Source organism: Odocoileus virginianus, chromosome 33 (genome assembly GCF_023699985.2).
Source record: "Odocoileus virginianus isolate 20LAN1187 ecotype Illinois chromosome 33, Ovbor_1.2, whole genome shotgun sequence".
In the NCBI taxonomy this organism is placed as follows: domain Eukaryota; kingdom Metazoa; phylum Chordata; class Mammalia; order Artiodactyla; family Cervidae; genus Odocoileus; species Odocoileus virginianus.
Genome location: NC_069706.1, coordinates 39,361,678 through 39,381,397, shown reverse-complemented (window position 1 = coordinate 39,381,397; position 19,720 = coordinate 39,361,678). Strand labels below are relative to the sequence as shown.

General features: G+C 59.4%; 1 protein-coding gene across 5 annotated transcripts in view; it reads right to left on the bottom strand.

Moving 5' to 3' along the window:
* Nucleotides 1–19,720, bottom strand: part of MAD1L1 (mitotic arrest deficient 1 like 1) — a 230,999-nt gene that overhangs the window by 208,568 nt on the left and 2,711 nt on the right. For 3 of the 5 annotated variants that reach the window (XM_070460540.1, XM_070460539.1, XM_070460541.1), the window contains exons 2-9: nt 19,491–19,653; nt 16,261–16,401; nt 13,702–13,881; nt 11,123–11,247; nt 10,070–10,151; nt 8,818–8,948; nt 8,389–8,503; nt 6,072–6,133 (exon numbers count right to left, since the gene is read on the bottom strand). In XM_070460540.1, the coding sequence (XP_070316641.1) occupies nt 6,072–6,133; nt 8,389–8,503; nt 8,818–8,948; nt 10,070–10,151; nt 11,123–11,247; nt 13,702–13,881; nt 16,261–16,401; nt 19,491–19,640 (986 nt within the window). In that variant the 5' untranslated portion in view covers nt 19,641–19,653. Of the gene's footprint in view, nt 1–6,071; nt 6,134–8,388; nt 8,504–8,749; nt 8,761–8,817; nt 8,949–10,069; nt 10,152–11,122; nt 11,248–13,701; nt 13,882–16,260; nt 16,402–19,490; nt 19,654–19,720 lie in introns of those variants that run through there. The other 2 variants (XM_070460542.1, XM_070460543.1) reach the window with 2 other exon arrangements.

Genomic DNA, 19,720 nt, shown 5'->3' with positions numbered 1-19,720 from the left:
CCGGAGTGCATCAAGAGCCAAGTGAGGGGCAGAGAAGCACAGGTCCGCTTGCTTCCGCGAGCACGGCTGCTGCTCAGCCTGGGGGAGCACACACAGGGACGAAACCCCCAGAAGAGCGCTCCCCTCCCACATTCCCTGCGACGCGGCACAGCCCAGAGCTGGGGAAGACGGGGCCGTGCCCGGCTGGGTCTCCATCAGAGCTTCCCGGCCGGCCCAGACCCCACGGGAACAGAGCAGCTTCTCTTCCCGCTGGGGCTGAGCAACCTGTCAGGTCTGTCCACACCTTGCTGCACAAGTCCAGCAGGCAGACGCTGGGCCACGACGCCGCCGACTCACACGTGAAGGCCTCAGCGGGGAGCGGGAGCCCCCCCGGACTGCAGCCGAGAGGGTGAGCGCCGTCAGGACGCTCTCTGCTACACTTGTTCTCCGGGCCCCGCCGGGCGCGCAGCGCGCAGCGCCAGGGCTCTGCCACAGCGGCCAAGCGCCAAAGGACACCCCACCCAAGTCACAGCAAGCCGCAGAGCTGCCGGACGAGGCTGCGCGATGTCAGCACTCATCACCAAACGTTCACCAAACGCGCCACGGATCTGGGCACCGAGGCTCCAAAGGCGGAGGCTCCTGGGTCACAAGTCTGAAGCCTGGGGACGACCAGAACAGAAAACTCAACTTCCAAGGCTGACAGAGGCTGAGAACTCAGCCACCCCCAGTGAGTAAACCCACGGGAACAGCTGCTGTCGGCCTCCACAGGCAGGTGAGGCTCTGGGATCGGCTCTGAAGCCCCCGGCCTCTGCTCGCACCCTCTCAGGGAGGAAGGCCACAGCTCTGGGGCTGCAAGGGCCTGGGAGCTAACACCTCACAGATGCACAGGCCTGAGGGCGAACCAAACATGGTTCAACGCCCTCTGCAGACTAGGATTCTTGAGAACAGTTGGGAACGCGTGAGAGAATGAATGAACCAAGAATAAATAGGAACTCAGCAGAGACTAGGGAGGCATCAGCTTGCAAGACCAGAAGGGGCCCAGCTCACACGCACCCAGAAGGCCTAAGCTTTCTCTTTCCATCTTCTCTCCAACTTCTAAAGAAAGCCACACCAAGAGCAATTAAAGCAACCAAGACAGCCGACAATTCAGCCACCTCCCCAGGCGCCCGAAGCACTTCCTGTATTGATCAGCCCAGCACCCAGGTAATTAGAAATCAGGAACACAGTCACCAGGGTAATAACAGTGTCCAAGCTGGTCAATAGGATCCGTTCTCAGGAGGAGATTATGCACGCCCCGTGCCGTCCTCCTAATTGGCCTCACACATCAGGGGAACGGTACCCAGGCCTTGTCACCTGGCCAGCCTACAAATGCTTCTGGGAAGCGTCCAGATCAGCACTTGTCAGCTCCCAGCCTTGCTCCAGATGATGGGTCAGCAGTTTCGGGGCCGCAGCTGCCAGGCTTCAGAGCCAACAAGCCCGCCCAGCCTTCTGTGTCCCTGGTGCCAGCATCCCCCGTGCCCCCCACCCCATCACACCTGCGCTCACACTGGCAGGTACTGTGCCCCCCCAGCCTGACTGAAACCGGGCCAGATTCAGGCACAAAAGGGTGCAGACGGAGCCACAGCGCAGCGGCTCCCCGGCCAAAAGCAAGCTGTTTCCTCTGTGAAACGAGAGGTCTGGCGGCACAGGGGTTCACAGGCGTTCCGTGCCTGTTCAGTGAGGATCCCCCACGAGAGGAGCGGCCAAGACGCTTCTAAAAGCCCAGTCGCTGCACTCCTGCTCCCCTCCACTGTGCCTCCACTTCCCATCTCTGTCAGAACCTTTGAACACACGCGGCCCCGGGTGACCGACGACGCTCTCACGCTGTGATAGAAAGGTCAGGTACACACTCGGAGGGCAATTTGGTCAAACACATGTATCTTTTAGGGTAAAAAAACTACTGCTAAGAATCTGTCCAACCAAAATAACACTGCTTACTGGTGGGGAAAATAACCCCACTGGAGACAACCTGATGGCCATCAGCAGGGGAACCAGGCCCATCAGAATCCACCCACACCACAGACACCGCAGAGATCCCGACAATTCAGAGGGCCATCTGTGTCGGCGCACAAATACTGTCAGAAATTAAGTGAAAAAAAGCAAGCCTGCAGGGTGACGGTACAGAGTGAGCACCTCTTGGGAGCGGAGCAGGGAATACAAAAAGAGCTTATATGACGAAACATTTTTTCCCCTATTTTTTACATTCTGCACCCACTAAACTCACCATGGTAATCATTCCATGAGATGGATAAGCCCAATCATTATGCTGCATGCCTTAAACTTCTATGGTGCTGTTTGTTGGTGATATTGAAATAAAACTGGAGGAAAAATAAGCTCATATGTACACACAGCACTTCTAGAAAATCACATAGGAATTTACCAGCTTTTGCCCAGAAAAACAGACGAGGGTGAGAGCCGTATCACCCAGCTGCACTGCCCTGGGGGCAGCCCTCAATCCTGCTCCGAGAACGGCAGCCCTGGGCACAACTAGAGCACCAGGTGCTGGCACCAGGCAGTCACACAGGGCAAGCCTGGAGGGCCGCCTGGAGGAGGTGAGGTTGGCGGGGGGCGGGGGGGACCACGTCCACCTGCCTCCTCTGGGGTTTACATGAAGCTACCTGACCTTCTGCAGCCCATACCTGGCTTCACGATGACACTCCTGCAGCACTGGCTCCAAGTCCCCAGAACCCAGAGAAACTGAGAGCCAGGGCTGCTCCCAGCTGCCCGTGGGCCTCACACAGACTCAAGGAATGGGCTCGCTCCCAGAATGAAGGCTTTACACAGCACCCTGTCCACTCCCGACTCCAGGTCAGGCAGGCACCCACTGCGCCACACCGTCCCCAGGCTGGGAGCGGGCTTTTGCTGGGACCTGAACTTGTGCTCTGTGCTAATGACATCGAGCAGTTTTCATGTCTTTATTCACCACACATCTTCTCAAAGTTATCTGTTCAAAGCCTTTCACCCATTCTTTAAAATCTGGTTATCTTATCAATTTCAAACAATTTCACTCTGCATTTTGGATAAAAGTCCTCAGTCAGACACACATATCGCAAATATTTTCCCACACTCCATGTTTTGCCTTATTTTTTTCTGAACAGTGTTTTTTGAAAGCAAAAGTTTTTAATTTTGATGAAATCTAACTTACCAATTTTTTTCCACGTATGTCTTGCTTTTTGTGTCCTAAGAACTCTTTACCAAACCCACGTTCCAGGAGTGTGTTTTTACCCTTAAGTCGGTGCCCCACTGAACTATTCTGTGGACAGTCTGAGGTGCCCATGTATGTGGAGACTCCCTGCTGTCCCAGCACCATCTGCTGAAAGACTCTCTCCCACTGAATTACCTTGTCACCTTTGACTGAAATCAACTGACTCTGAGTTTTTAGACTATTCCTGAGCATTCTATTCTGCCCCACTGATTTACTCCACACTAGGACCACCCTTCCTAATTAACGCTGCTCACAGGGAGCTCGCAGCCTGCCTCTGGAGGCCCTCTGACACATTCTTCTTCCAAAGCCTGACAGCCAGTCCAGGTCCTCTGCATTTCCAGAGAAAGTTTAGAATCAGCTTGTCAATTTCTCCCAGAAAAGCCTCCTGGGGCTGACTGGGATTGCGCGGAACCTACGACTCCCTCCACAATACTGAGTAAGGCGGTATCTGCCTGCGCTGACCTACACTGTGACCAGTTTGCGTTCTCTCAGCCGCTTCTTAGATTACAGCGCACGGATCCCATAAACACCGCTTGTTAAATGAATCCCCGAGTGCATCACAGACACTTCGCAGGGTGTCCCCGTTCGGCACCTTCAAATCACCGGCCAGCCCAGACTGGTGAGCAAAGAGGCTCAGCGCCTCGCAGACCTTCAGCGCCTTCACGCCCTCTGGCCAACCCGCAAGGCCCTGGGACAAGGACACCAGAGGCGCCCGCCCTCCTCACCCCGGCACCCTCAGTGCACAGGCCCCACCGCCCCATGCACGGCATTCCCTCACACCCTCCAAGTCCTGAGGCCAACCTGCCCCCGCTCACATGACCCGTGTGCTGGAGACAAGGGTCAGACAAGGCCAAGAGTGGACGAGCTTGTCTGGCGGATAAGGACACTCGGCTCGACAGGCTTCCCAACAGGTTTGCACTGGCGGGCCCACCAGCCCACTCTACCCCTCCCAGCTGCTATCTCTGGGTCCTCAGGATTGAACAAATCTCAAAACAGGAAGAGGGTGGCCAGTGTCATGCTGGGTGGACCCTTCGCCGTTCCTAACCTCTGCGAGGCTGCTGAGAACCTGAGAGAAGCCACAGCCCGTCCAGAGGAGAGCCCGCGGGGCGGACGCGCGGACTGAAGCAGCAGAAGCTCGGACTCCAGGGCTGACCGCGCCTCACAGAGGCACGCTGACAGCAGGGTGGCTGTGGGACGGTCAGCAGTGGCCGCCTGGCCACCCAAAGGCAGGCGAGAGCTGACAGACCGCAGGCCCTGGTCTCGGCAGCCGGCCCAGGCTGGCAGAGCGCGGGCCAGCGGAGCCGCAGGCAGCAGGTGCCAAGGGCGCAGGGAGCCAGGATCACGGGGGGCGGTGCCACCTAGTGGTGGCAGCTCTCAGAAGCCCAAGGAGCCTGGGCAGTGGCCAGAGCCCGGGGTCATGGCAGGCCCCAAAGGAGCAGACTGTGCCTGTGCTGTGACCTAAAGACCCAAACGCCTCCCAGGCCCTCAAACTGCTGCTGCCAGCACGGCTGCTGGACTCCAGCGTCGACCGTCCACAGAGCCAGCTGACCACGCTTCAGAGACGTGGGTCCCTGGACCAGTCTGCAGAATCTCACGTCTACATACACCCACTCTCAAATCTGCGCTTTTGAGGGGAGATAACAAGTTTTGTCAGATTCTCAAGAGCATGACCCTGTGGTGAGAAGCCCACATTCCAGAAAACTCTTCCATTTACAGATGTGAAAACAAAGGCATAAGAGACCCCACATGGGGTCAGACAGATGACTAGACAGTTTAACAGGGCCAGGAGCTCAAACCCAGGATACCAGGAGCTGGTATCACAGGCACGAGAGGGCACAAGAAAGCAGCCACGAGCTTCCTCCTCTGACGAGAGCCTCCCTGGGAGCGGGCGGGAAGCTCACGAGCCCAGAGAACAGGAGAAATTGCAGACAAGAGCCCCACTGGGCCAGCCCACGTGAGCCTGGCTCTGCAGGTGGAGGTCCGGAGGGAACCGCAGCCTGGCCTGTCCTCTGAGACTCAGCGAGGCAGAGAGAAGAAACGGGGCATTTTCAAGTGACAAGCACCTGGACCCTGCAGCGCGATGGAACTGGCAGGTCAGGGAGCAGCAGTCAGAGGGTGTGATTACAGGACAGCCCCTCGCAGTCTTGGCTCAGTTTCCAAGAGCAACAGGAGAGGCAGAGAAAAGAACCCATCTTCAGCTCACACAAGCAAACAAACAGAAGGCTCCTTAACCACCGCAGGACCCGGGAGCCAAGAACTGATCCTAAACCATCAACCTCCCAGCCCTGCACCCGGCGCAGAGTCAGTCTGTGTGGGCTGAGACAGGGTCCAGGGCCTGAGGGCCAGGAGCAGAGCAACCCCGGAAGGGGCGAGGGGGCCCCAGCAGGCCGGGCGGCGGGGCGTGGGAAGACGCACGCCAAGAGCCAGCCCTTGGCACCTGGCAGCCCCGCCCACCGCTCACCTGTGGGGTCAGCGCGACAGACTCGCTAAGGTGCTGCGGAGGCCTGACGGCAAACAACCCCCTGTTGCCGCCTTCCTCCTCCGCCCCGAAGACTCAGTGTGTTTCAACTGCTGCAACCACCTAAAAGAGATCACTTCTCAATAGAACAACTACTTCCTCAGTAAAAACAGACACGGTACTTTCAGAAAGGCCAGCACCACTGGGCCAGTACCTGCTGGCCCTCAAGAGCATCGTCGGCAGGGAGAGTTGCCTAGCTCCATCCCTTTGAGCCTCAGCAGCCGCGGGCAGGACCTCTGCCAGAGGTACCCAGGGTGCAGGCTCGCTCGCCAAGGGTGCTGCCCATGGAGACAGACGGCAGTGATCGAAGCCCCGGCACCCTCCGCCTACCTGATGCTCAAGCCGGTGGCCTGGTCCAGCCTCTCCCAGCTCTGCAGCTTCGTCAAGAGCCTCTGGAAAGACAGGGAGGGAGACCCCTCAGAGCTCGGTGCCAGCACCTCCACCCGGGGCGCACGGGCCTGCCGTCCCCCCACAGCACACGCGACCCAGACAGGACAGCGTCGCAGGAAACGGACGGTCACGGCGACATCACGGCCCCAGTCCTCCACAACCGCCTGCCCTCGTCTCCAAAACAAGACATGCTCCCAGGCTGCCTCCCAACTGCTGAAGCCACACTGGGTGCTCAGCACTTCATTCACACTGGCCCGTAACTGGGGAGGCTCCCGGCAGGCTAGGACTGAGGCGCCGAGAGCGCCTCACAGACCGTCCTGCAGTAACAGGCTGTGCCCCAGGAAGCAGACCCCGGCCCCCACCACCTCCTCTGTCTTCCCGGTGCTCCTCAGGATGCTCAGCCCCAATTCTGCCCCCAAAACACACACACAGAGCAGGCTGGGGCCATCAGTTCAGTCCAGTCACTCAGTCGTGTCCGGCTCTTTGCAACCCCACAGACTGTAGCACACCAGGCCTCCCATCAGCAACTCCTGAAGCTCACTCAGGCTCACGCCCATGGAGTCAGTGATGCCACCCAACCGTCTCATCCTCTGTCGTCCCCTTCTCCTCCTGCCCTCAGTCTTTCCCAGCATCAGGGTCTCTTCCAATGAGTCAGCTCTTCGCATCAGGTGGCCAAAGTACTGGAGTTTCAGCTTCAGCATCAGTTCTTTCAACGAATATTCAGGACTGATTTCCTTTAGGATGGACTGCTTGGATCTCCTTGCAGTCCAAGGGACTCTCAAGAGTCTTCTCCAACACCACAATTCAAAAGCATCAATTCTTCATGGCTGGGGCCATGGCTGCTGGGAATAACAGGAGGACGCGCCCCCTCGGCCTGAACGTGAGGTCTCAAGCCTGTATCCTCACAGCGGCAGCACACTGACCCGCATGTCGCAGCCTAGCTCCCTCTCCAGGCCGCCTGCCTCCGCCGGGCTCCACGGTGCTGCTCCACGCGCTCACACAGCCGCTGGAGCCCGCCCTGAGCCCTCTCACGTGCCGGGCACGAGCCTGGTTAACAAGCCTGTGAGTACAGCTGACGCTCAGTCAACACTTACCACTGTTCAAGCACTTCACGTGAACTCATGCAACCCTCACAACCCTACAGGGAGACACTCCTCATCACACAGGGCGACAGAGAAGCTAAGTAACTGCCAGGGTCACACAGCCAGCGAGCCCACACGGGAGGGTCTGAAACCAGGCAGGGTGATTCCCTACAAAGGGGCTCAACCAACTTTAAAGTAACCTACATCCAAAGTAAGACTACCTGTCTCCAGAACCGCTTCTTCCGGCTGAGCTTCCATGTAAGCACGTGTCTGAGAGGATGTGGGCTCTGGCCCCAGGATGCCCCTGGTGGGAACTGCTGGAGGTAGGCCGACCAGACTGGAAGTCATGAGAAGGGGTGCCAGGGCTTATCCCAGGCAAGCCAGAAAGGGAGGTGACGGAGTGTGACCACGGGTAAGCAGTGTGGAAGGACAGAGGACCCTGGGCCTGGAGGCCCCACACTGGTCTGCCCAGGAGAACTCGGGTGCTTTGGCACCAACGTGCATGGCCATCTGCACAATGTCCCACAGAATGCCCGCAGTGAGTCCCAGTAGCAGACAGGGGAGAGGAATCACAGCACAGGAGTCTGTTCCTTCTGTCGGTGAACAATGTCTGTCCCAGGCATCAGAGTCCTCTCCTCTCCTCAACAGCTGGCTGAATATTCCAAGGGCTACTGAAACCAACCACCACGCACTCAGTAGCTGAGGACACACATTCACTGTCCTGAGCCCCACAGGTCGGCAGTCCAGTGAGGGCCTCCCTGGGCTAGATCCAGGGGTCAGAGAGTCACGCTCCACAGGACACTCCAGCTTCTAGAGGGCCCCAAGTTCCCTGACTCATGGCCCCTCCACCTTCAACGCCACCAAGAGCAGCACGCCAAGTCCCCCTCGCCCCACACGGCTCTGCGCTCCTCTACCCGCTCCTGCACCCACCAGAACCTGGGAGCACACTGGTTCCCCCGGGGGCCAGCAGGAGCCTCAGGGCCGCCTCCTACCGCAGGCTAGTGGTCAGCACCCAGAGGTCCCTTTTCTCCATAGTTCTGGGGGCCAGGACGGGGCTGACTTCAGGGACCACCATTCCACCCACCATACGAGCCCAACAGCCGCCATTCTAGCGGATCAGCTGGGATGTAGGGTCCCCTTGGCAACTGGAGGACCCCAGAGACAGGCTGGCTCACCTCCTTCTCCAGCTCGAGGTCCACCAGCGTCTCCTGCATCTTCTCCTGCCGCCCCAGCCTGCGCTGCAGCCCTTCCAGCTCCTCCCGCAGCAGCCCATTGGTGTCCCGCGTCTCCCTGGCAGAGTCAGAAGCAGAGTCATTCAAACAGCCACACACCCCAGGGACGGGTGCAGAGGCCCTGACCCCGGAAGGCTGTGTACCCATGTGTGTGCATACGTGTGTACATGTGTGTGCGCACACAGGGGCACACATCCCGGCCCCTCACCACAGGCAGGCATTCTCCATGCACACACACGTGCACACGCACGCAGACACACACACATGTGCACACGCATGCGTGCACACACCCCCGGCCCCTCACCGCAGGCAGGCGTTCTCCATGCACACACACGTGCACACGCATGCGTGCACACACCCCCGGCCCCTCACCGCAGGCAGGCGTTCTCTTCCCGCAGCTGCCGCAGCTCCCTCTCCATCGCCGGCAGCCGCACCAGCTCAGACCTCATGTTCTTCACGATCGCAGCGTCCTGCTCCTGCAGGGACAGCTTTTGCTCCAAATCCTGATTGAGGCGGGAGACAGAGAGGAGGGAGACAGTCAGACGCCACGCGCTCCCAGGCCCCTGACAGCCTCCGGGGCCCCAGCCCCGCGAGTCACGTGCAGAGCTGCCCGTGGGGCGGGAGCCCGGCACACACGGCACGAGGACACGCAGCGAAGCCTCCGAGGAGAGACGCCCGCCCGTCCGCGGGGCTCTGCCTGCTGGCCCCGTGTGCGGCGTGACGACCGAGTCCTTGCACAGTGAGGCCTTTCCTTCCTGCGTGGAGTCCCCGGGGACGTGTGGGGATGCCGGTGAGACTCCAGCACGAGTCACAGAGCAGGTTAAGAACACGGGCCCAGGGCTAAACCGGGCAGTCGTTCAGCCAACACTCAGGGGGCCAGGGCCTGGTTCAAGCAGTGAGAGCAGTGGCCCAGAGGAGACAAGGTCCCCGCAGGGAAGGACAGACGCCAGCCCAGCGGCGGGGCAGTACTGAGGGGCCGCCAAGGGGTGGGCAGATGGGCAGGAAGAGCCAGTGGCAGGAAGCAGTGCGGACCGGGAGGGGAGGTGGACAGGCACTGTGGCCACTGAGGACACCACATGAAGACCGAGGCGAGAGTCCCGGAGGCCTGGCCCTGCCGAGCTGCAGCTGCGGCTGGCCTGGGGCCAGCACACGCCGGAGGAGGGGGAGCCGAGAGGGAAGGTGGCTCTGGGGGCAGCACGTGGCGTCACAGGGGGCAGGTGTCCCTGGCTCCCCCAGGCCCTCCCGCAGTGAGGCAGCACAGCCGGAACTGCAGAGTCCACCTAAGCGGGCCGTCCCACCCCAGGCAGTCCGCTCTCCCCCGAGTCCTGCGCGGCCGTCACAGCAGTCCAGGGACTGGAAGTACCCCATGCTGACTTTCCACTCTGTGTGCTTGACTCTGATTTCACGCAAAGACTGTGAGCTTCCTGAGAGCAGCACACGCCTCCTACTTCCTGTCACACCCCAGCACCTGGCTCGGGGCCTGGGGCACGAGGAGGTGACCGGCAGTTGTGAACAGCTGCAGCAGACACAGGCAGCTAATCTCCCCGGACGCTGCTAAGCACGCCCCGCGGGTCATAGGAGGCCAAGCCAGCACCGTGAGGCCGGCCAGACACGAGCCTCTCACCTTAATCCTCTGCCCCTGGTCTGCCAGCCCTTCCTGGCTGGCCTGAAGCTCCTGGACCTTCTGGTTAGCTTCCTGCCATTTCCTGTTGAGAGAAGAGTATAACACGTGTGAAAACGGGCAGGTGGTAAGGCCAGCAACTGCCCTCACTCTCAAAGCTCTCCAGCAGAAACACGCACACACTCATACACAAATGAGCACACACTCCCACACACTCCCTGCTGCAAGGAGACTCGGGCCTCTGTGGCCTGAGTCTCAGGGCAGGTGGGTAAGTCCAGACCACCTGCGAGTTCTCTTCCTCGCAGAAAAGGTTCTCTTTTCTCTCCATAGTTCTCTCAACACAAGCTGCTGCTGGCCCAGGAACAGCCAAAGCCCAGGACCCACTTAGGACTGCACCCCCACGTCCCACCAAGTGACCAGACCTCCAAGACAACACCTGATAAGGCAGAGGCCGCCAGCTGCAGGAGAGCGTGTCTCCACCGCATCTCCAGGCGAGCACGACCACGACCACGACCACACTGCCGTGCCTGTGAGCAGAAGGCTCCCTCCCCCAAAACGTCCTTTCCCACTCACGCCCCCCCAACCCCAGGCATGTCCCACACAGCCTTCAAAACGCAGCTGAAACCTAATACCTTCTCTGGAAACTCCTGCCAAGCAGGCACCCCCCAGAGAAGAGGGGAGAAAGGACTGTTCCCACTTCTTGTTCCTGGAACACGTCAAACACTGCTCTGTTCCGGCCCTTACAGTCCTGGCTTCAGGTCTCAGTGTGTGCCCCCGAGCCTGCGGACGGGGGGGACAGCACGTGCGGGGCGTTCACGGGCCCGCTGGGCTTCAGTGCACGACATTCGTGCGCACTGGGTGCTCGGGCCATGAGGGCACACACAGGACAGTGAGCCTGGGTCTTGTACATGGATAACCAGTGGATGTCCAGTTCAGTGCATGCCCCAGCAGGCTCCAGGCCGACGGCCTCCAGGAGGACAGATGGCCAGGCTCGCCTGGCACGGCGGCAAAGACGCCTGCCCTGGACGTTGGCAGCCCTGCCCGCCCTCCACTCACTGGTGCTGCAGGTCCAACTGCTCCTTCAGCTCCTGCTTCTCAGACTCCAGGCGTTTCACCTGCATCTCCTGGTTCATCACGCTCCACTGCAGGTCCGAGAGCCTCCCCTTTAATGTGGTGATGGTCTGAAAGTGAGATGCAAGCCACTCACCCGGGTCTCTGGCACAGGCACGGAGGGGAGCCTCTCACATAGAAACTCGGGGCCAACGCTCTCCTGAAAGCCGGCTCCCATCCAGCCCGCTCCTGAGGGCAAGGACAGAGCCTGTGACCGCCCCTCGAGCCGAGCCTCAATGACAGACAGCCTCAGGAGTGAGGACACTGCTGGCCACGACAGGCCCGGACCGCACCCCATCATCCCCCCCGCTGTGTACACACAGCCCCCAGTCCGCAGCAGCTCCGGGCGGCCCCGCACCCCGTCACCCCTCCCGCTGTGTGCACACAGCCCCCAGTCCTCAGCAGCTCCGCACGGCTCTCCTTCCACACCTGCTCTGCCTCTCAGCCTGGATTCCTTCTCCAGCTGCCCCATCCCAGCCCTGCAGCAGATGCTACCTGTGAACCAGCCAGGCGCCCGCCAAGAACGCAGGAGCAGGAGCAGAGGGTGTCCTTAAAACGGACAAGAGTGGCCCGAGTGCCACAGAGCCTGCCGCGTACAAAGGCCAGACACGGTCGCTGAGGAAGGCAGGGGCAGGCCGGCAAGCCCACCGGGCGGACACAGGTACAGACCGCAGCCTCCCCAGACAACCTTCTGCTGATGGGGCTCCTCTGTGACTGTCCCGGGGCAAGAGACCACACCTCCAACAGGAAAGCCAGCCCGCAGGTGTGCCACTCTAAGTGGACAAGAGGAAACATCAGCCGGAGAGCCAGACAGCAACCTACAGGCCGAGGGCAGAGCATGGACCGGCGAGCTCACCACATGAGCAACAGCTGCACGGGGCGCCCCGTGTAAACACGGCGGCCACGGCACGCCGTCACCTGCCCAGCCCAGGGCAGTGTAAGTGCAGCCACGCGGCCCCCCGCAGGCCCCGAGAGGCTGACCGCAGGGGGCGGGGGCTCCGGGCCCTTCCCTCTTAACGTCCTGCGCGATTCCCTTTATTACAACAATCAACCTGAGACTCAAAGAAGAAGGAACGTACTAAAACTATGTAACAATCAACATAGCCTTTGACAACTCTTCCTGAATTAAACAGACAGGCGCTGTGCTGAATACTGCAATCAGACACCCGCCCCACGGAGGACAAACCTGTGGGGAAGCCCAGCCGTCAGCAAGATGACCTCAGAGCGCAAGCGCCTAAACCAGGGCACCATGACAAGAAAACACTGTCGACCGGCAGGGTGGGCATGGGATTTACAGCCCTGGATCCAGACTGGGGGGGAGTCTCCAAGGGCGTGAAAAGCAAGGAAAGCAGCAGGGCTCCGTCCCAACTCCCCACCGCCTTTGCCCTGCCAGGGCCCAGCGCGGCCTGCTCTGCTACTTCCGCCCTCCATGAAACTGTGTGCAGGACACGCCCGCCCCGAGACTCCCGCCCCTGCCCCCGGGGCAGCCTGCAGTGGGGCACAGGCAGGCACACACCAGTACAGGACACGCCCACCCCGAGACTCCCGCCCCTGCCCCCGGAGCAGCCTGCAGTGGGGCACAGGCAGGCACACACCAGGGTGGGAGGAGGGCTTGTCCTGAGGCCGCTCACGGCGCCGTCCTGCCAACATCCACATCAGAGGACAGAGGCAGGAACAACCTTAACAGGCTCTCCAGTGTCGCCAAGGCAAAAATAACCTGGAGTCCGCTCCCAAGATCTATCAAGAAGAGAAAACTACGCAGAGACAGAATACCAATGATGCCCAGGCTCCCCCCGGCAGCGCTTCATCTGTTTCCTCACGGCACCTGTGACCTTGAGCAGCTCAGGGAAGGGACAGGAAAGGTCAGGAGTCCAACCCGCACCTGCAGCAGCGCTCAGGCCCCGTTTCTAAAATGCACGCAGCCTCAGCTGGTGGAGGCAGGACCACGGTTCACCCGCGTTCTGGCTCCACAGAGATTCTCAGATGCTAACAACCAAAGACACGGAAATGCAGAGGAAACCACTTACACCTTCCTGGGCAGGGGGTGGGGAACCACAAGTATTCCATCTGTAACAGGGAAGGTCACAGTGAGAGCAGAGTCCTCAACAATGGCAACTGGCAGCAAGAGCCATAAAGAACCCTGTAACTGGCGATCAGATAACACCATCCCACAAACGCCTAGGGGTTTGTCCAAACAAAATCATTCGACAGAAACAAAAAGAGGACCTGCATGAAGCTATGTGCCCAGCATGTATCCATACCAGGATGTGTGTGTGGAGAACGAACATTTGAAGGTGACTGAAAATGGATTAATCAACCACTAAAAATCATAATTACAAAGACTAAAAAAGCATTCAACTTATTAACTGAAAACCACAAAATGGAAAATTAATACTTTCGCTATGATCACACCTCTGCAAAACATGCAGGCAGAGCAGAATCGCGCAGGGACCGCCGCCTGCAGCTGCAGGCTGGGGGCGGGCCCACGCCAGCCCCCCAAGAAGCAGCGCCCCCGCGGCCCGCACCTCCGCGGCCTCGGCCTGGCTGCCCTCCTGCTCCCGCAGCCTCCTGCTGGCCGCGTCCAGACTCTGCTGGCACGACCTGTGGCGCTCCAGCTGCTCCTTCATCTTCGCCTCCGCCTCCGCCTCCCGTTCCTGAAGCTGCCGAATGCGCGTCAGGAGCTCCTGGTTGCGGTCCATCTCGCGCTGCCAAGAAGGATGGGCCTGGTGAGGGGAGTCTGAGCAGGCAGGCCCCCAGCTCCACCCTCAGGACAGGACTGAGACCCAGAGCAGAGCCGCCAAGAGGCCGGTCGTCAAGTCCTCAGCCACCCCAGGGCTGTAGCCGGGACCCCTCCGAGGGGCGCACATGGCCCCGCAGCACACAGGCACAGCTCACAGTGCCCCCCCGAGGGCACGTGGCATGCACCACCCCCGTCAATGACCACTGCTCATGGGAGGGGACAGAGCACAGAAACCTCACTCAGGCTCCACCCTGGGAAGGAGCCTCCGAGCTTGGCAGCTCCAGCAGCTTCCTGATCACACACAGGCTCCCAGCACGGCGAGCTGACTGCCCCCAGAGACCGGGTGGCCAGGCAGCGACAGGTGGAGGGAACAGGCGCCCGCAAACAGGAACACTTGATCCTGGGCCTCAGCTCCACAAAGCTTCAGAGCCACCCTGCACCAGTCCCCGCCGGGCCACGTGGCTTGCCCTGGAAGGCAGGCACAGAACTCAGACTCCCCACTCTAATGACTCCCAGAGGCCCTAAGGTTCCAGTGTCGGCCACTGGGGTGACCCCAGCCCAAGCAACTCAGGGGCCACAGAGTGGGAGCCAGAGTCCCAGCGGCACCAAGTCCTGGCTACCTGGAGCCCGATGCTTGGCTGACCTCTGACCTCAGAAGGCCGAGCCACAGAAGCTCCCACCCAGACAATGGGGAGGCCCTGAAGTCAGGGGACCCGCCGGGCCACAGGAGCTGGGGCTGGGGCCATGCAGGGACCCGATCAGCGCATCACAGGGCAGGGCGGGGCCCCTCTGCTCGGGCTGCGGTCCCAAGTGCACCCCGACAGTCCAGGCAGGTCCCCAGACCTTGGACACCGAAGTCTCACCATCTAATAGATCTCTCCAGGGGAGACGCTGACCCCCCCCCCCCCCCCACCAAACTGCATTCCCGAAAGAACCATCGCAGACCCTGGAGACAAAGGAAAACACGAAAACCATGGCTCAGACGGCTCCAAGCCATCTTTCGTCAGGCCTGGGGCAGACAAGGGAAGGCCTCGCAGAGGGAGGCCCAGGCTCAGCAACGGGCCCCAGGGAGAAGTTCCATCAGTCCTGCACCCTTCCATCTCCCCAGTGACTCACTCCAGCACTTGTGAGAGTCCCATGGCCTCTCCCTTCTCCTCTTCCCATAGGTTCCCCAGGACAGTCCGTCCCAGGAGAACCCAGACCACCAGCCAAAGGCCCACATCACAGAGGAGCACCACTCGGAAGAGGACCACGGGCAGCGCTGAGGCAGCAGGACCCCACCTGCAGAGAACCGCGCTCCTGAGCCCTGACAACGCACCACCACCAGCCACCTGCACGGTGGGGTCAGACACATCCAATCAGCATCCCTCCCTCAAAGGCATCAACTGTTTCTACAGGGACCGGGAAAGTGCGAGAATGTGCCATGGGAGGCAAGCATGGCGCCAGATACCCACCCAGGAAAAGCAGGGGGCCAGAGGCTTTCTGGTCCAACGCTCCGCCCGAATCTTGGCGGCATGTCCGTGAGTCAGCAGCACGTACTGAAAACCCCGGGCATAGTGCTGTCATCAGAGCAAGGCAAGCACGGAGCTCACGCACTGAGTGAGAGACCCAGCGCCTCCTCTGGGTAACGGCGGTGGGGGCAAGGCAGCCCGAGACCTGGGGACCTCTGCTAGACCCAGCGCCTCCTCTGGGTAACGGCGGTGGGAGCAAGCCAAGGCCACCACAAGGCAGCCCGAGACCTGGGGACCTCTCCTAGACCCAGCGCCTCCTCTGGGTAACGGCGGTGGGAGCAAGCCAAGGCCACCACAAGGCAGCCCGAGACCTGGGGACCTCTCCTAGACCCAGTGCCTCCTCTGGGTAACGGCGGTGGGGGCAAGCCAAGGCCGCCGCAAGACAGCCTGAGACCTGCGGACTGTGCAAGACCCAGCGCCTCCTCTGGGTAACGGCGGTGGGGGCAAGCCAAGGCCGCCGCAAGACAGCCTGAGACCTGCGGACTGTGCAAGACCCAGCCTGGGCCTCAGGCTCTCACACGAGCTGGTGACTTTCCAGCCACACCCAGGCCACCGGGCACTCCTGCCAGACCGGTATGCCAACACTACTAGAGAGGGCAACCAGGCGTCCAGCAGACAGCGCCCACCAGCACCTCCTCAGGCACTGTGGCTCGGCAGCCAGCCCTTCGCGGTGCCTTCCCTGGGGACCCAGGACACCCCCGAGAGCCGACCCGAAGCCTCGGGGGGCCCAGGAAGGCAGGGGGCGCACCTGGGCTCCGGCTGGGGGTTTACTTCCCACGGGCTGGCAGGCACGACACACCCCCATGCTCGGGAGCAGGCTCTCCTGCACCCACCTCGTAGCTTCTGGCGCTGGCGCTGGCCGCTCGTTCCAGCTCCACGCGAGCCCGCTTGTGACTGAGCTCCATCTGCATCTTCTCCCGCTCCACCTGGATGAGGTGAGACTTAGACCGGATCTGCTCGGCTCGCTCCTCCAACTGACCAGGGCCCATGCAAAGGAAAGACAGGTCCTCAGCAGCCGTGTCTCACTCGCACGAGGCGAGGGGCTCACGCGCCACTTCCTCACTGAGCACCTGCTCCCCATAAGGCCCTCACTCAGCTCCGCGAAGAAAGAGCACCAGGCCCCCAGGTGGGAGCCGGGAGCCAGGAGGGGAGGGAGGGTGATGAAGGACAGAAGAGGAAGGTGCGTTTTCAGATGGCCACGTGCCAGCTTGCTCATTCTCTGTGCACTTTAACGAACCACCACCAGTGCAGCAGCTGGGGCGCCATGAACGGGCCAGACAGCCGGGGGCACACGGCCAGCTTCTCCGATCAGGGATGCTGATCAACAGGCTCAGGTCCACACAGTCGGCAGCGACATTCTCTGTAACTCAGGAGCCTCTTCCTATTTCCTGTTGGCTGGCAAACCCAAGCGGCTGTCTAGAAGCTGTGACATCCCTGCCACATGGGCCTTTCCACCCACAAACCCGAGAGAATCTCGCACGTGTGGAACCCTTTTCCTGCCTGCATCTCTGACTTCTGTCTGATCTCTGGACCCAGATGTAAAAGATTCACCTGACTGGGCCAGGCCCACCCAGGCACTCTCCCACCTTGAGGTCGGCGGACTGGAGCTATTCAGTCTAACTGCAGAATACCATGGCCTCAACACCTACTTACGTGTTTGATTCAGGGGGAAAAGCTGCCAGGGCCTGGCAGCCTGGGGCCCATCAGAAGTCTTCCTCTCACAGAGGGTAAGTAAATAAGGGGGGGACGGAAGCTCTGAAGGATCTCAGAAGACACAGCCAACAGTACCACAGAATTACCAACTGCCAGGGCCTTGCCTTCAGGTGGGTTAGGGCCCAACCATTCTAAGACTGGCCTGCAGTCTGGCAATACGGCATCTCCGGGGCACCTAACAGAAACACAGAATCTCAGGCCGCGCCACTGATACCAAATCAGAATCTTCCTTTTAAAGGTATCTAACACTACTGATCATCACAAGAAGGGGCAGCAGTCTGTGTTTGCTCCTGGTATCTGGTGGGGAGAAGCCAGGGATGTTACTAAACATCCCACCATGCCCAGGAAAGTCCTGCAAAACAAAAAGTTACCCAGCCCAAAATGTCAGTCATGCCACAGGTGTGAAATCCCAGGTGGAGAAAAGACATCTTTTCCACCCTCCCCCAACTTCCTTTGGGAGCTAAAGCCCACCCTTTCTTTACCCTTGTGATGTATTCTCTTATTTCAATTCCCACCTACTGACATTTGGGAATTCCTAACTTAACACTCCATCAAACTCAGTCTTTTTGTCTCACTCTGAGTCTGAAGCTAAGGCCCAGCTTCTTCAGAGGATGGTGGGACCCCAGCCCTAGGTATGAAGATGCCACATAGGGGTCCCAGAGACCCAGATGTGTTGGCCACATCTTCCTGGAGCAGTGAAAGGAAAGTCCTATTTTTATGTTTAAGCCAGCAGTGACACACAGCCAGAAACAGGAATTTTACAATGAAGCAGGGGCGGGGACTAGCAGACAAGACCCTGCTCTGTTTCCAGACTCGCAGACCTGCAGCTGCTCTGTCCCCTCACCTGCCAGGCTTGGCAGGAAAGAGAGGGAACACTGACTGGACTCCTGAGACAGGACACGTCTGAGGTCAGACCTCCCAGGCAGGTCCTGCGCCCCACAGCTCTAATCAGCTCACTCTGGCTACAGCTCTCATTTACTGACCTCCCACCTGGAGAAGCTGTTCAGGTCAGAGCTGAGTGAGAACTGGGACCTTGGAAATTCCAAACTCTAGCTCCGACAGGCTGAAAGTTCCCAGAGAGCTGCATCAACAAAGTTATAACATTTCTTTAAACCAAAGTTGCCAACTTCATATTTTGCCAGTGAGCAAAGATCAAGAAAAAAAAAAAAAACTATAGTCTATTTCCACCACTATTTCCAAAAAGGTGTTTTAACACCAAAAACAAATATAAATGACCTAATTTTAGAATAAAGAACAGCCCATGCCAAAAAGGGGCAGTGAGCAACTTAGCTCACCAACAAACACAGAGTAAGCATAATTCAACTATTCAGTCAGTGAATGCGTACACACACCAGCCTCTGTCGTACCACACCAGACATGGGCTCATCAGGACTCCCGGAGCAACAGAAACTCCTGGCTCATCTGACACAGGGCCCCAGGGCAGGTCACCGGCAGCACAGCCAACATGGACCAGAAACAGGACTCAAGCAAAGAAGCCAGGGGTCGCCTGACGCAGCCCCTCTGGAGGGCCAGGGACCGGGCCAAGGCTCAGACACCATACTCCCTCCCTGTGTGGACCCCGCAATCCCTGCCCCAACGAGCACTGACCCCACAGCGCACCAGAACCTAAGGTCCTTCAGAAGACCTGAGCCTTTACAGCCATGTCCAGGGAGCGCTGCCGAGCACTTGAACTAAAGCGAGATGAGACGATAACCAAAGCGAAAGTGTAAAGATGGCCCCTTGGCAGACTGAAGCCAAGATATGCAAACGGCCTCCCTAGGCTGAGACCATCTCCTGCCCAAGGCTTCTCTCACTGCCCTGCCCTTCCTGCCTGGCTGGCCAAGACCTATCCTTACAACACAGCTTTCCTATGTGTTACACCATCAAGGAAGCCAGCAGCTGGCTGCACAATTCCAGTGGTCACGATCCCAGGCAGTTTAGGATTTCATTCCTCAATGAAATGAGCTGGCTTTCCAATCCTATCTCTAGTGTCTATGAGCCCACAGTGTGAGTGCAATACTAAACACTAGGCCCACTCTGGGGTGCTGTGATCTCAGGCTTTTGAGTCAGGACATCTCAGGGCCAGACCATGACCTCTAGCTATCCTCCAAAACTATGAATATCCATGTTGGAGATGCGGAAGATGGCCAGCTGGCCTCCAGGATGAGAAAACACTGACCTGCCTCAACTACATAGAACTTGATCCAGTCCTACCTAGGACAGGTGTCTGTACATAGAGGCCCCTATCCCAACACACACCGCTCACCTGAGCCTTCTGGAACTTGATTCAGTCGTACCTAAGGGCAGATGTCTGTACCTGAAGGCCGCTACCCCAACATATACCACTCACCTGCATGCTCTGTTGGTACTGCATCTGCAGAGAGCCTTGGGCAGAGGTGGAAACATCCAGTCCAGATCCTCCCTCCACTCGCTGAGAAATGAAATTGTTCAAAGACCTCAGGGTGGACAGGACGGTGGTATTCTCCCCCAGGTCTTCCATGATTACTTCCCTTCTGGAAAAAAACAAGGGAAGCGTCACAGGGAGCCTTCTGATGCGCCATCACCATGGCCAGCTGCCCG